This window comes from Procambarus clarkii, chromosome 42, assembly GCF_040958095.1.
Source record: "Procambarus clarkii isolate CNS0578487 chromosome 42, FALCON_Pclarkii_2.0, whole genome shotgun sequence".
Lineage (NCBI taxonomy): Eukaryota > Metazoa > Arthropoda > Malacostraca > Decapoda > Cambaridae > Procambarus > Procambarus clarkii.
The window spans coordinates 34,562,827-34,579,397 of NC_091191.1; the positions used below are offsets into that span (position 1 = coordinate 34,562,827).

The window sequence follows — 16,571 nt, forward strand, 5'->3', positions numbered from 1 at the left end:
TCAGCATGAGGCATCTGCATGTCCCGTGATAAACTTGTCTTAATCAGCTGAGAAAATAATAAAGAGCGAACAGGTGAGGAGAGAAAGCTAAGATACAAGTTGGGAGATTGAGTACACACAAAGAGTGAGCTGAGATTAGGACGGTGGGGTGAGCACAGTCTAAGAGAGACCCGAGACAAGAGCTGGGGTGTGAATAAAGAGTAGCAGCTGACACAAGCATATAGGGACTTTGATCTGTATCTGCTCGTGATCCTCAGCCCTCCGCTGGTGTTATTTAGAAGTGATAGAGTAGGCTTATGGTTTTAGCCCGGATAAGTGGCTTATCAGAGGCGCAGTGAGGTTCAGGTAAGCTGCCTTAACAAGGTGCAGTAACACCTGAGGCTCACACACAATCATACAACCACTGTGAGTCACCGAGATTTGGACTGGATCTGTCGTTGGAAATAGTCGACAAAACTTCATTGGATCTTAAATACAGATTTCTTTCATTAAAATATATTGTTATTCACCATATACTTTTTTTTTTGTATCTATTAAGCTTTATTGTTGTTAGTGCTATCTGGTGAGCAGTCAGTGGCCTTGTTACCGCGGTAGAGGGAGGTGTTTCAATCATTCACTCCCACACAACTGAAGTTTCACTGATGCGTTTAACTATATTTGTTATTTAGTGTACTGAACAGAACATTCTGAAACTAGTTTCGTGTAAAGCTTGAAGCTTATCAACCACAGGAGGGTTATTAGAGCCACCAAAGTAACGTACTGATCAATCAGAATATATATACTTTTCACAGTAAAATATTAGTTCAGGACTAAAGTATTTTCTCAGTGTTAATACACCCAGAACCTGGCTACACCTCACCGTGCATACATCCCTTGCTGCTGGGTCACCTCAGCCTCGGATATGATGCGATCTCTTATTAGCGTTATCTCAAATTTACGTTTTTATTATCAATAGGTGACGCCTGAGTGTTCTTGGTTGATAGAGAACCAGAGGAATTATAGTGAATCAGTCCACCAGTCAGTCAATACCTGCAACATGTATGTCTGTACCACACTGTCTCCTCTCTCATTTTTTGCCTCTTCTTTCTTTTTCTGTCTGTTCTCTCTGTTCATTCTTCCTATTTATGTCTCTTAGTTCCCATTTCTTTCCCTCAATGTCTAGGAGAAACTGTGATTACCTAATAACATGACTTTTAGGATCTTGGAAATGAGCTCCAAATGCTGGAAATTCCCCTGAGCGAACCCCAGCAGTGAATGTTATTGGAAGGGTACTGAGGGATCACGGAGTGTAGGGGTGAGGGGTGCAGTGCCAGGGGTGAGGGGAAGAGTGCCAGGGGTGAGAGGAGGAGTGCCAGGAGTGAGGAGAGGAATGCCAGGGGTGAGGGGAGGAGAGCCAGGGGAGAGGGGTGGATAAAGTGCCAGGGAAGAGTATAGGATGAAGGAATAGGGATGTGGTGAGCTTCCTTCGAGGGTATAGGGTGAAGTGAGAGTCGAAATGAATGTATGGGGAACGAGATGAGTGCCCGGCTGAGGGGGATAGTGAAGGAGGGTGAGTGTCAGGGTGAGGAGGATAATGAAGGGGGCGAGTGCCAGGGTGAGGGGGATAATGAAGGGGTGAGTGCCAAGGTGAGGGGGGTAGTGAAGGGGGTGAGTGCCAGGGTGAGGGGGATAATGAAGGGGTGAGTGCCAAGGTGAGGGGTGTAGTGAAGGGGGTGAGTGCAAGGGTGAGGGGGATAATGAAGGGGTGAGTGCCAGGGTGAGGGGGATAATGAAGAGGGTAAGTGCCAGGGTGAGGGGGATAATGAAGGGGTGAGTGCCAAGGTGAGGGGGGTAGTGAAGGGGGTGAGTGCCAGGGTGATAATGAAGGGGTGAGTGCCAAGGTGAGGGGGGTAGTGAAGGGGGTGAGTGCCAGGGTGAGGGGGATAATGAAGGGGTGAGTGCCAGGGTGAGGGGGATAATGAAGAGGGTAAGTGCCAGGGTGAGGGGGATAATGAAGGGGTGAGTGCCAGGGTGAGGGGAATAATGAAGAGGGTTAGTGCCAGGGTGAGGGGGATAATGAAGAGGTGAGTGCCAGGGTGAGGGGGATAATGAAGGGGTGAGTGCCAGGGTGAGGGGGATAATGAAGGGGGTGAGTGCCAGGGTGAGGGGGATAATGAAGGGGTGAGTGCCAGGGTGAGGGGGATATCGAAGGGGCTGAGTGCCAGGGTGATGAGGATAGTGAAGGAGGGTGAGTGCCAGGGCGAGGGGGATAATGAATGGGGTGAGTGCCAGGGTGAGGGGGATAATGAAGGGGGTGAGTGCCAGGGTGAGAGGGATAGTGAAGGAGGGTGAGTGCCAGGGTGAGGGGAAGGGATGGGATGACTGTCTGGGCAATGAGAGCTATGCTAAGAACATCGTCTCTCCGGAAGTGAACCACAAAACTTGACTGTTGGACTTGCCAAATTCTCAAACTTGTCCCTAAATTGTCAAGTTACCTTCCCGCTGGATCTCAGACGTTGACTTGCGGGGAATGAGTGCATCACTAAGGTCCTCCCAAGAAAGTTACCTTGTTTGGACTTTCTCGTAGACTCGTTTTCTTCGTCTGTTTTTATTTATTTTTGGTTAATGTTTGTTTCATGTTTTTATATGTTGTTTCCTGTTGATCCTGGATACGATCAGACAACGGGTCGTCCACAAAGTCTCAAAGACCACAGTATCAAAGCAGAACTTTCTGTCGCACAACTCAGCGCATGGAACTTTCCTGCCAGTCTCCCACACAATCATCGTGCCGTCGACCAGAGCAGCGTAGTCTCTGGTACTCCTGCTTCACGGAAAGACTGTCGCAGCTGCACTCTATGAGGCTTACATGAGAGGCTTCAGTCAGGTGAAGTCTGCAGAACAACTAGGCTCCTGCCCCCAATCTCACGCGGTTTCTCTGCTGCATGACGAGCTTGGGCTCCTCCTATTGGTTACATCAGGTTGCGTGACCTTTAAAGCATCGTTGACAAACATGACATCGGGCCTCTACCAGACGCCATTTTGTTTGAATAAAAAGTTTATTAAAAATAGGTAAAACAAAATGTCAACCACATTATATAGGTTTATGTAATTTAACCTAAATATGACATTCCCTAGCAGTTCTTGCTGCTGGTTGAGGGTAAACTTGGCTCTCAGATGCGTCTCTGCCAGCACCGTGGATTTGTGTAATCCAGTAATTTATCCTTAGCGATTATGTAGCCAGAACAAATGTGTTGAGACAACACCGAGGAGTTGTAGTGCCAACACCCACGACTTGCTGAGACAATACGAAGGTAGTGTGGGGGGGGGGGTACAAGCAGCCATGAGTTAGGGGTCCAGTAATCAGGACTTGTAGCTGGACTTAATCAATACCCAGGTTGTAAGATACCAAGACTCAAACACTTTTACAGCCATTCCCTAGGACGCAGGGCGACTGTTCCACCGAACATCTCTGCCTAGTTCTTCACAACACTAAAGAAAAACCGAGATATTAGCAGCGCCATCAGTGCCGTAATAAATATTGAGGATGCGTGTTTTTCTCATCTTCTTTCATAGGTGGGAACTAGGCAGAATGATAAGAGCGAGCGATGAATCCTATTTCTGTATATCCGAATTGCACAACATTCATTCCCGGTACAACTGTTGTGTTCTGAAAGGTACCTTGTTGGTAGGTCATTGCGAGGTTTAATTATGATGGTCTGGGAATTATTTTGCCTGCGGTGATGGTTTATTCTGCTGTGTTGCAAGGCTGAAAGAAGAGCCTTATATGTGAGGACGAGTGGGTTGGTATAAATAAATATAACAGATAAGCTTTGCAATGCAATGTTCGAGGCTCGCAACGAAGTAAATGGGGTTCTTAATACCTTTTCAAGAGGAATTGTTATAGTATTTTGAGTTCCATTTTTAACCATAACATAGAAAGAGTTTTCTCGTCACCACCTCAACGAAGGACGTACACGAGCACAAGCAAAGGGGCTAATTTGCTAGAATTTAGCTGTCAACTTAGTTGAAGGTGTAAGAAGAGAGCCAGAATGTGGCAGAAAATGGCTATATATATACCCTAGCGAAAGGTGTTTACGAAATGCAGTGGAAAGTGACTATCCACCTCAGCGGAACACGATGGATTATGGGATAAGAATGAGAAGCTACCTCTAGGTAGGTAGGTAGAAGCTACCTACCTACCCCCATCCACCTAATTCCTTTTCTATCCTCCGCTTTCCTCCCTCCCGCGATGGGAAGAGAACGATGCCCAATTTGTTGTTTCTCATGTCGCGCCCATTTTCACAAAATTGTCTTCTGGACTTGCAGTAAAAGTCACATAACTGCCACTGTTCATTGTTGCTTTTGTCGTTGTTGTTGCTGCTGCTGTTTATCGCCGTCGTTGTCGCTGTCCACTCGCCGACACACTATAAAGAATGACAATAAAAACGTGAATCTGTAATAGACTACAAGTAGGTTTTCCGATATCGAATGTTAGCGAATGAGTTTATCGAAATATCCGCTTTCATAAATTGTTGGTTGGATGTTACAGAATGAAGTTGATGTCTTTTGTGTGTGTGTGTGTGTACTCACCTAGTTGTGTCTGCAGGATCGAGCATTGACTCTTGGATCCCGCCTTTCGAGCATCGGTTGTTTACAGCAATGTGTGTGTGTGTGTGTGTTTGTGTGCGCGCGCGTGGTCTTTTCAGTGAACTATGGAAGTAATTTGTGGCATATAAATAGATGTGTTCTCATTACGTTCGATATATTTTATCCTTGGCATTCGAATGGGTCTAAGATGATAAGGGTAGTTTATATGATAATGGTTATTATAATGATACTAAAAGTTGCAACTCTGTTCCCTTGTTTTAGTAATAATGCACGTTATGGCTGGTTGGGTCTTGTTTGTTACTTCCTATAGTTGTTTGCTAATAAAAACCATCGACACTACCATTACCACCACCACCACCGCCAGTCCCATTACATCCATCACAGACGCCACCACTACCAACATCACCACCATCTAGGCCACAACAATCATCACCACCGCCGCCTGCATCACCACTACTTAAAACAAGAAGTCTCTTTCCTTAAGACCTGTTATCCTCTTGGTATTGTCTGCCCCAGGCTCCACATCCCTCCCTCTCCGCTGCTCTCACTCATTACCTCTTATACATTACTGTTTCATTTCATCATTTCAACCTCTAGTCCCATCCAGTGAAAATGAAACCCAAATAGCCAACTTCCACTCACCTGATGGGCCGCAAAAACATTCCAATTCAGAGTCCGTTAATCCGTAACGAGAGGCGGGAATTGCCGGCGTGAACGGGGCAGACAAGCCAAACTGCATCACCAGCAGACACACACACCAAGCAATGGCCCTCTCAATACCCTTCTCTGGCCTCTCTTCCCTTTCTTTATCATATATTCGTGAATAAGAAGACTGATTCTGGCGATTTGTGTTGTCTGCGCTGTTCCCTTTTTTATTTCTAGCGACCCCGACCAGCCTATGTTCATCCCGCACCCCAGACCATTCACTCTGTCAATTTGGGTGAAGCTATACCCAAGCGGCTGGCCTCGACCTTTGAACAGACAGACATTCTCTCTCTTATAGATATACATGTGATACTTCTCTATTTACTGTCAATAGAGTCAATTTTGAGTTCCATGATACTTGCCCAGTAATTTAGGTGCTTTATCGTGTCCATACAATACTGTATATGTTGTCGGTGTTTCCTGTATTTTAGACACTTATGCTCTGAAAAGTGAAGTGAGCACCGAGCAGTAGACAATACTGTAAAGCAGAAGTGATTTGAACAGTAGGAACATTGTAATGGAATGTTTGGATTCGAAGTTTGTCATACTCTTTCCTACCATTTTTCTGGCTGATGCTTTATTTGCTTTGTTAGGCTTTACATTAGGTCGTCTGAAATCATTATTCCCAGATACTTTACATGATTCCTCCTATGATGGCATCTGAAAATGTCTTGTACTCTGTATTTCGTTTACGTTTTGCATTTTTACGAAATCCAATAGTATGATATTTAACAATTCTTAAAATTTTTAAATTTCATGCTATTTTCCGCTGCCCAGTCAAAGACTATTTATATCAACGTCTAGTTTTCCAATGTCTTCTGCAGCAGTGGTATTCATGGTGACTTGTATATCATCCACAAAGAATGACACTCAGCTGTGACTTGTAGAATTGTTAACATCAATACTTTAAAAACTGATTGGCCTCCATCCTCAGACAGAGGGACAGTTGCGGTTTAGCCTGAAGCAACTTCCTATGGTGAACTGTGATTGTATAGCGAGTGACATAGGGGGTTTGCGGGTCGACCCCCCATTTGTCCCTGTTTAAGTAGGATTGCTCCTATTACGCCAACCAAAGATTTCAATGAAGCCTGAAATGTGGGTGTTTGGGTCAATAGTGTGTTTATCAACAGATCTCGCAGGTGCCATCGGCGTTGAATCAGCGTCGATAACATTGATTCAACGTTATTGAACATCGACAATGTCGATTCAACGTTGAATCAGCGTCGAGAACATTGATTCAACGTAATTGAACATCAATCTGGCGATTAAACGTTGAATCGACGTCGAGAACATTGATTCAACATTATTGAATATCGATAATGTCGATTCAACATTGATACAATGTTATTAGAGCATGTTTAACCCACCAGGAGGGAGTATAAGGGAGGCATGAATGATGAGAAGGAGGGAGCATGGGAGGCAATGGGGGGCGGGGGAACTGGGAGCTATGGAGGGAAAGATGAAGGAGAATGTGAGAGAGGGAGGGAAAATGGAAGACGAGGAGAGGGGGCAGAGAAAGAGGGAGACAGAGACTCGAACACCGACGGGTTGTACAGTTACCTATCGTATATACGGTAAAGATTGGTAGTTTGTGAATGTGGGATGTGCTGTATGACTGGTATATGACAGCTGTATGACAGCTGTATGACTGCTGTATGACGGCTGTATGACTACCTCCTCGTCACTTGCTGGTGGGTGTAAATGAGTTGTCAGTCCTTTATCTGATTTCATGATGTCTCGTCGTCAGTGTTCCATTACTATAATAGTAATATCCGTCATCCAGTATTATGTAAATCACACCATTTGATAAACTCCAAGCACTGCGCCGATAGATCATTCCCCCCCCCCGCCCTGCTCCCGAGGGATAACTCTATGCACTGTTTCTCCATATTTCAGGGCCAAGTGGCCCCCCCCCCCACCTCTGTCAAACTATCTTGTGTTCATAATGCGTTCATATTTGTTACGTTACACGTTATGACGTCACGGGATGGTCCACTCTCACCGTTGCTCTAGTAAATGTACATATGTACACAGGCAGAGACGCAGAGAAACAGTCAAATAATTGCAGAGATACGGAGTCTCGGAGAAACAGAGACTCGGAGAAACAGAGACGCAGAGAAACAGAGACGCAGAGAAACACAGACGCAGAAAAACACAGACGCAGAGAAACACAGACGCACAGAAAGAGAGACGCAGAGAAACACAGACGCAGAGAAACACAGACGCACAGAAAGAGAGACGCAGAGAAACACAGACGCAGAGAAACACAGACGCAGAAAAACACAGATGCAGAGAAACACAGACGCAGAGAAACAGACGTAAAGAAACCCAGACGCAGAAAAAAAATCAGAGACGCAGAGAAACAGTCAGAGACACCGGTAGAGGTTCTCGTGGAAAGAGAGAACTGTCATATAAAAACCCACAGATGTCTCCGGAAGCAGCTATACGGACGAAAGAAGGCCAACTTATACAGTTTCTTATGACTCGGCCAAACTGTCACACGACACAAATAAAAGAGAGAAAAATAAGTGGAAAAAGGCTAAACTTTGCTCGACAATGTTTAGTCTCAATCGCCCAGGGACTGCACAGGATTTTACTTTTGGTTTTTGTGTCTGCTTCGCTGCAAAGAGGTCAAAGGTCTGGTTAGCGAGTGGCTCACCAGGTACATTGAAGTATGCTGCAAAAGCCGGCCTTTTAAACTTTGTATTTTCACTGTGAAAGTTTTCAGCATAGTATAAGGTTTAGAAAAGCATTCAGAACACTTATATATTGACACACACACACACACGCTCACGCACGCACACGCACGCACACACGCGCGCGCACACACACACACACACACACACACACACACACACACACACACACACACACACACATACACACACATACACACACACACACACACACACACACACACACACACACACACACACACACACACACACACACACACACACAGAACATTAAACATAGTGTTTCAGAACATTATATACCACATACGTCAGACCAATCCTGGAGTATGCGTCTCCAGCATGGAGTCCATATCTAGTCAAGCATAAGACTAAACTGGAAAAGGTTCAAAGGTTTGCCACCAGACTAGTACCCGAGCTGAGAGGTATGAGCTACGAGGAGAGACTACGGGAATTAAACCTCACTTCGTTGGTAGACAAAAGAGTTAGGGGGGACATGATCACTACATTCAAGATTCTCAAGGGAATCGACAGGGTAGATAAAGACAGGTTATTTTACACAAGGGGCACAAGCACTAAGGGACACAGGTGGAAACTGAGTGCCCATATGAGCCACAGAGATATTAGAAAGAACTTTTTTAATGTCAGAGAGGTTGACAAATGGAAAGCATTAGGAAGTGATGTGGTGGAGGCTGACTCCATACACAGTTTCTAGTGTAGATATGATGGAGCCCAGTAGGCTCAGGAACCTGTACACCTGTTGATTGACGGTTGAGAGGAGGGACCAAAGAGCCAGAGCTCAACCCCCGCAAGCACAATTAGGTGAGTACAATTTGGTGAGTACACACACACACACACACACACACACAAATAAAACACAGTACTTGGACCTATACTGTTTCTGATATATGTAAATGATCTCCCAGAGGGTATAGAATCGTTTCTCTCACTGTTTGCTGATGATGCAAAAATTACGAGGATTAAAACAGAGGATGATAGTAGGAGGCTACAAGATGACCTAGACAGACAGAATGAAAGGTCCAACAAATGGCTACTAAAGTTAAACCTTAGTAAATGCAAGGTAATGAAACTAGGCGGTGGAAACAGGAAGCCAAACACAGGATACCGAATGGGTAATTAAGTACTTCATGAAGCGGACAGAGAGAAAGATCGAGGAGTTGATATCATTCCAAACCTGCTTCCTGAAGCCCACATAAAAAGAATTACATCTGCGGCATATGCGAGGCTGGCTAACATCAGAACAGCCTTCAGGAACCTGTGAAAGGAATCATTCAGAACCTTATAAACAGCATATGTAAGACCAATCCTGGAGTATGCTGCCCCAGCATGGAGCCCGTATCTTGTCAAGCACAAGACGAAGCTGGAAAAAGTTCAGAAGTATGGCACTAGGATAATCCCAGAACTAAGAGGCATGAGTTACGAGGAAAGACTGCGTGAAATGCACCTCACGACAGTGGAAGACATAAGAGTAAGAGGAGACATGATCTCAACCTACAAATTTGTCAGAGGAGTGGACAGGGTAGATATGGATAAACTTTTTAACATGGGTGGTAGGCGAACAAGGGGACACAGGTAGAGACTGAGTGAACAAGTGAGCCACAGGGACGTTAGAAAGAACTTTTTCAGTGTCAGAGTAGTTAATAAATGAATTGCTTTAGGCAGTGATGTGATGGAGGCTGACTCCATACACAGTTTCAAATGTAGATATGATAGAACCCAGTAGGCTCAGGAATCTGTACATCAATCAGTTGATTGACGGTTGAGAGACGGGACCAAAGAGCCAGAGCTCAACCCCCGCAAGCAAAACTAGGTGAGTACAACTAGATAAGTACACACACACACACACACACACACACACACACACACACACACACACAGTAGCCTGGTGCCTCGTAGCCTGGTGGATAGCGCGCAGGATTCGTAATTCTGTGGCGCGGGTTCAATTCCCGCACGAGGCAGAAACAAATGGGCAAAGTTTCTTTCACCCTGAATGCCCCTGTTACCTAGCAGTAAATAGGTACCTGGGAGTTAGTCAGCTGTCACGGGCTGCTTCCTGGGGTGTGTGTGTGTGTGTGGTGTGGAAAAAAAAAAAAAGTAGTAAACAGTTGATTGACAGTTGAGAGGCGGGCCGAAAGAGCAAAGCTCAACCCCCGTAAAAACACAACTAGTAAACACACACACACACACACACACACACACACACACAGACACACACACACACACACACACACACACACACACACACACACACAATAAAAGCAACATTTGCAGAAATGCTAAAAAAAAATAACTCTGAAGTAATGTGTGCAGTGATGGAGGTAGCCATAAAAGCAGCCACCTTACAGGAAGCAGCACACTCCACTAGCCAGCTGCTGGAAAGGAAAAGATCTGTGGTAGCTGTGGGTATTAAAGAGCAGGAAAGCTCCAATAGGACAGAGTGGAATGATAAGGATAACACAGCAATGAATGAAATACTGAAGGCACTAGATATGGAATGGGCTGAGCATAGCATTGAGAAGGTTTTCAGGCTAGGCTGGTACAAAAAAGACCGAGACCGTGTGTTAAAGATAGTTTTTGTAAACGAGAACACAAAGGAGAAGATTTTAACAAGGAAGAGCTACCTGCAATATGTGGGAGAATTCAACACTGTATTCCTCCAGAGGGACATGACGAGGGAGGAGAGAGCCATGGCGGCAGAAGCAAGGAAGAAACACACGGCGAGAGGGGAAAACTAGGAAAGCACAGCTCCCAACACCTCCCAACTACCCAGTAACATCAGCGGGGAGGGCAACCCCTCCACCCTCCTCTGCATAGAAAACCCCCCTACCCCAAACACTCCCTGCCCCCACTCAAATACTCAGCCAAATCTCCCTGCTCCCACACCCAATCACCACCCTTCTACCCCTCCCCTCCTCCCACCATTTCCCCCCTTCCCCCTTTTCCTTCCTGCCCTCCCTCCTCTTTCACCCCATACCCTCCCTGTCCCTCCCTTTTCACTTGACCCCCCCACCCCTCATCCCAGTATCCTCTGAGACCCTGTTATCCACCTCACAAATCCTCACACCCATGGAACAGCTTCCCCCACCAGCAGAACACTCACCAAGGAGGCGATTTGAGAATGGACAGAAGAAAGTGAGCCTCAAGGCAATTTACACTAACATAGATGGATTTACAAATAAAGCAAATGAACTTGGAGAATGGGTACTAGTGAAAAACCCAGACATAATAGCTCTCACAGAAACAAGGCTAACGAAAACGATAACAAATGCAGTATTCCCACAGGACTATTATGTTATGAGGAAAGAGAGGGAAGGAAGAGGTGGGGGTGGTATAGCTCTGCTGGTAAGAATAGGCTGGGATTTTGAGGAGATGGTTATTCAGGGCTGTGAAGGTTTCAGTGACTACATAACAGGTACCATAACAACTGGAGGGCAAAAAATTATAGTCCTAGTCATATATAATCCACCACCAAATGACAGAAGACCCTGACAGGAATATGATAGAAACAACATGGCCACCATTAGCATAATAGAGAGAGCAGCTTCTGTTGCTAGCAGGAATGGAGCTGGACTACTAATCATAGGAGACTTCAACCATGGGAAGATAGATTGGGAGAACAGAGACCTGCATGGAGGACCAGAAACATGGAGACCTAAGCTGCTGGACGTGTCAACAAGAAACTTTCTAAGCCAGCACATCAAGGAACCAACAAGAATAAGAGAAGATGAACCAGCAATGCTTGATTTGATATTTTCCCTAAATGAGTGGGATATAAGGGAAGTTAAGATGGAAGCACCCTTCGAAATGAGTGATTACAGTGTATTGAACATTGAGTACCTGGTAGAGCTAGGAATTATCTCCCCCAAAAAAGAACTAGGAAACAACAGGCTGGCATACCGATAGGAAAATTATGAGGAGATGAGAAGTTTCCTAAGGGAAATACCTTGGGACACAGACCTCAGAGCTAAGTCTGTACAATATATGATGGACTATGTCACCCCAAAAGTGTCAGGAGGCAGTAAACAGGTTCATCCCGGCCCAAAGGGAAAAATCCGAGAAGCAACAGAAGAATCCATGGTGTAATAGGGTATGTATGGAAGCAAGGAAACTGAACAGAAGGGCGTGGAGGAACTTCCGGAATAACAGAACACCAGAAAGCAGAGAGATATACCAGAGAACCAGGAATGAGTATGTCAGGGTGAGAAAAGAAGCAGCGAAAAGTTATGAAAATGATATAGCGAACAAAGCCAAGACCGAACCAAAGCTACTCCACAGTCCCATCAGAAGGAAACAGCAGTGAAAGAACTGGTAGTGAAACTTTGAACAGGCGAGGACAGGTATACAGAGAATGAAAAAGAGGTATGTGAAGAACTCAACAAGAGGTTCCAGGAGGTCTTCACAATAGAACAAGGTGAGGTCACTGTGCAAGGAGAAAGGGAAGTGAACCAAGCAGCCTTGGAAGGGTTCGCAATTATGAGAGAGGAGGTCAAGAGACACCTGCTAGATCTGGATGTTAGAAAGGCTGTTGGTCTAGGCGGGATCTCGCCATGGGCACTGAAAGAGTGTGCAGAGGCACTTTGCTTGCCACTCTCCATAGTGTATAGTAGGTCACTGGAGACGGGAGACTTACCAGAAATATGGAAGACGGCGAATGTGGTCCCAATATACAAAAAGGGCGACAGGCAAGAGGCACTGAACTACAGGCCGGTGTCATTGACTTGTATACCATGCAAGGTGATGGAGAAGATTGTGAGAAAAAACCTCGTATCATATCTGGAGAGATGGGACTTCGTGACAAATCGCCAACATGGGTTCAGGGAGGGTAAATCTTGCCTGACTGGCTTAATAAAATTCTATGACCAGGTGACAAAGATTAAGCAAGAAAGAGAAGGCTGGGACGACTGCATTTTCTTGGATTGTCAGAAAGCATTTGACACAGTACCACATAAGAGGCTGGTACATAAGCTGGAGAGACAAGCAGGTGTAGCTGGTAAGGTGCTTCGGTGGATAAGGGAGTACCTAAGCAATAGGAAGCAGAGAGTTACGGAGAGGGGTGAGACCTCAGATTGGCGTGAAGTCACCATTGGAGTCCCACAGGGCTCTGTACTCGGTCCTATCTTGTTTCTGATATATGTAAGTGATCTCCCGGAGGGTATAGATTCATTTCTCTCAATGTTTGCAGACAATGCCAAAATTATGAGAAGGATTATGACAGAGGAGGACTGCTTGAGTCTTCAAGAAGACCTAGACAAACTGAAGGAATGGTCCAAAAAATGGTTGTTAGAGTTTAACCCAAGGAAATGTAATGTAATGAAGATAGGTGTAGGGAGCAGGAGGCCAGATACAAGGTATCATCTGGGAGATGAAATTCTTCAGGAGTCAGAGAAAGAAAAAGACTTGGGGGGTTGATATCACGCCAGACCTGTCTCCTGCAGCCCATATCAAAAGGATAACATCAGCGGCATATGCCAGGCTGGCCAACATAAGAACGGCATTCAGAAACTTGGTTAAGGAATCATTCAGAACTTTGTATACCACATATGTTAGGCCAATCCTGTAGTATGCACCCCTAGCATGGAGTCCATATCTAGTCAAGCATTTGATTAAACTGGAAAAGGTTCAAAGGTTTGCCACCAGATTAGTACCCGAGCTGAGAGGTATGAGCTACGAGGAGAGACGACGGGAATTAAACCTCACTTCGCTGGAAGACAGAAGAGTTAGGGGGGACATGATCACCACATTCAAGATTCTCAAGAGTATTGATAGGGTAGATAAAGACAGGCTATTTAACACAAAGGGCACACGCACTAGGGGACACAGGTGGAAACTGAGTGCCCAAATGAGCCACAGAGATATTATTAAGAACTTTTTTAATGTCAGAGTGGTTGACAAATGGAATGCATTAGGAAGAGATGTTGTGGAGGCTGACTCCATACACAGTTTCAAGTGTAGATATGATGGAGCCCAATAGGCTCAGGAACCTGTACACCTGTTGATTGACGGTTGAGAGACGGGACCAAAGAGCCAGATCTTAACCCCCGCAAGCACAATTAGGTGAGTACAATTAGGTAAGTATACACACACACACACACACACACACACACACACACACACACACACACACACACACACACACATGCACACACACACACACACACACACACACACACACACACACACACACACACACACACACACACAAGGTTTACCTTTTACAGACTTTTACAGAGCACAAGAATTGAACCCAGATGTAATCGGACTCACTGAAACAAAACTCTATGGAATCATAACGAATGCCGTGTTTCCCCAGGAGTACACAGTAATAGGAAAGAGAGGGAAGGTAGGGGAGGAGGCAGAGTGGCCCTACTCATGAGAAAGGAATGGAGTTTTAAGGAGATGGCCATCCCGGGCTGTGAGGAGTTCAGAGACTACATAGCAGGCACCATAACAATGGGAGGACCAAGAATAGTAGTAGCAGTAATATACAACCCTCCACCAAATGACAGAAGACCCAGTCAAGAGTATGAAAACAACAACATGGCAGTTAACACTTGTTACGATGCCCTCTCCTATTTCTTTCGTTTGCCGGCTTAAAGAGTCATATCAGCTCTCCCTACTGATTCTCTGAGGTTCAGGGAATCTATTGATATATGTGGCGACCAGACCGGCTGCCAGTTAAGGGAGAACGTTTCATTATAAGTTGTAAATAAGTGGAAATTGGCGCCCTGATATAAAATGAAAGAGTATCCCCTAATGCAGATATGACCTTTTGGAAGGGACACTAGCCGATCGCGGATTGGCCGACTTAGGTCGCGGGCGACCAATCAGGGCCCGCCGTGACGTCACCGAATGCCCCGGGCGGCGCCAACGTGAGAGTTGACCTAACCTCGAAAGCGAGAGGACGCGCCTCGGTCTGCTCTCAAGGATTAGAGGCTCTACAAGCCTTTCTTAGTGGATTAGTGCTGGCTATTGCAGCCCATCTGCTGTATTGGAGACCCCGCACTTCTGGGAAGCAAAAAGGAACCAAGTTTATTGAGCGAAAGAGTGCCAAACTTGGAAAATATTCGACGACGACGCTGGGCGGCGACGCTGGACGTTGTGGGTCTGGAAAGGTGTGGCGGGCAAGCCTAGCTGTGACTGGGTCACATCCACTGAGGGTTTTGGAAGGGCGACACCGTGACTAGGACAAGGAGCAACGCCTTGTGGAAGGGGCGAGTGTGGGAAAATAGTGATTAGCTCAGCGCCCATCGATGAACCAGGATTGGGGTAGCTGAATCTCAGGGATTGGAACGGCGAAGACGCGAAGGCTCCACGACACCTGAGGACCTGTGGAACGTTCCTGGATCATCGAGGATCGACTCAGGAAGCATGGGAACCTCACACCATCGAGGGACAGGCGTCGTGAGCCAGGAATGTAAGGTAGATCATTTTCCCTCCCATTACCCCCTTGTGAGTAGGCTAGTTGGGCCACAGTAGTTACTTATGTATGTGGCAACGGGACATTAATACTTTAGTAGTAGAATAGGCTGCAAGGCAGCTTGTGTCCAGGACTGTCAGAGGGGACAGTGTGTATGGATGGCAGGACAGTGAAGAAGAGGCGCCGACGTGGTGAAGAGGCCCTCCTGTGAGAGTGTGTGGGACTCCTGTCTTTCTGCCCAGTTGAAGGAGTGTTGGAGGTCGTGGAAGAAGAGGCTGACGATCTCCAGACTTATTATCCTTATTTCCATATTCATGTATTACTTGTGATTGTATGTTTGATCATGTAATTTGCATCAGTAAATTCACACATTTTATCATTGTGTTTAAGTGTGCCTCCATTTATAACATTTCTCTATGAGCATACACGAAGGTTATCATAGTACCACCTAGGGAACACTACGTTCTCTATAGAAGTTCTTATTGCCTGGAGAGTGGTAAAGACAGCACAGACTTACATAAAAGTGTACCCTTAGCCATCCGATCAGTATCAGTGCCTGAATGGTGGCAACTATTAACGTAGTGGCTAGAGAGAGGTAAAGCCACACAGACCTTCCTGGGAGAGTACCCTGGGCCGACAGTCTAGTAACAGATCTATGGGAGTAGCAATCTTCTGGCTACAAACAATATATAATACACCCACTGAACTGCATTGCTGGGGTGCAGGTATAATAACCCAGCTGGCGACCTTGTTAGGAAGAAGATAGAGAAGACAGGCGGGAAAGGAGTTCCTGCAACCTTTTTGTCTGGCAGGCAAGACTCAGGGAGGTTATGGTCATAAGGTAAGCCTGAGTCTTTCTTCACTCCTCCACGGGTCTAGGCCGGAACTGTTAACAGTAGTTCCCCCGTGTTTGACTGAAGGGCTTCCAGGGTGAATCAGTGGCACCCCTTTTGTGGTGGAAGCAAAGACCTGCGGAGGTGGGCATTGTTGGTCCTCTCCTGTGTGACCGAGGAGACTCCGGTGAATCCCGGAAGTCGGAGGGGCTGAGTATTCGGCCTTTTGAGCCCCTAGCAGCCGAGTGCTAGCAGAGCCCTGGCCCACCCCCCACGTGACACATTATAATTGAGAGGGCAGCCTCTGCTGCCTGT

At 46.0% G+C, this 16,571-nt stretch overlaps 1 protein-coding gene across 1 annotated transcript; it reads left to right on the plus strand.

Annotated features, from left to right (window-relative positions):
* The first annotated feature begins 7,316 nt into the window (after positions 1–7,316).
* LOC138373529 (octapeptide-repeat protein T2-like) lies at positions 7,317–7,775 on the plus strand. The gene has a single exon (XM_069339747.1). The coding sequence runs from the start codon at positions 7,317–7,319 to the stop codon at positions 7,773–7,775; it is 459 nt and encodes a 152-aa protein (XP_069195848.1).
* Positions 7,776–16,571: the final 8,796 nt, after the last annotated feature.

Bases quoted from the DNA above. Each gene is read 5' to 3' on its own strand.
- LOC138373529 (XM_069339747.1), top strand. From the start codon at position 7,317: ATGTACACAGGCAGAGACGCAGAGAAACAGTCAAATAATTGCAGAGAT.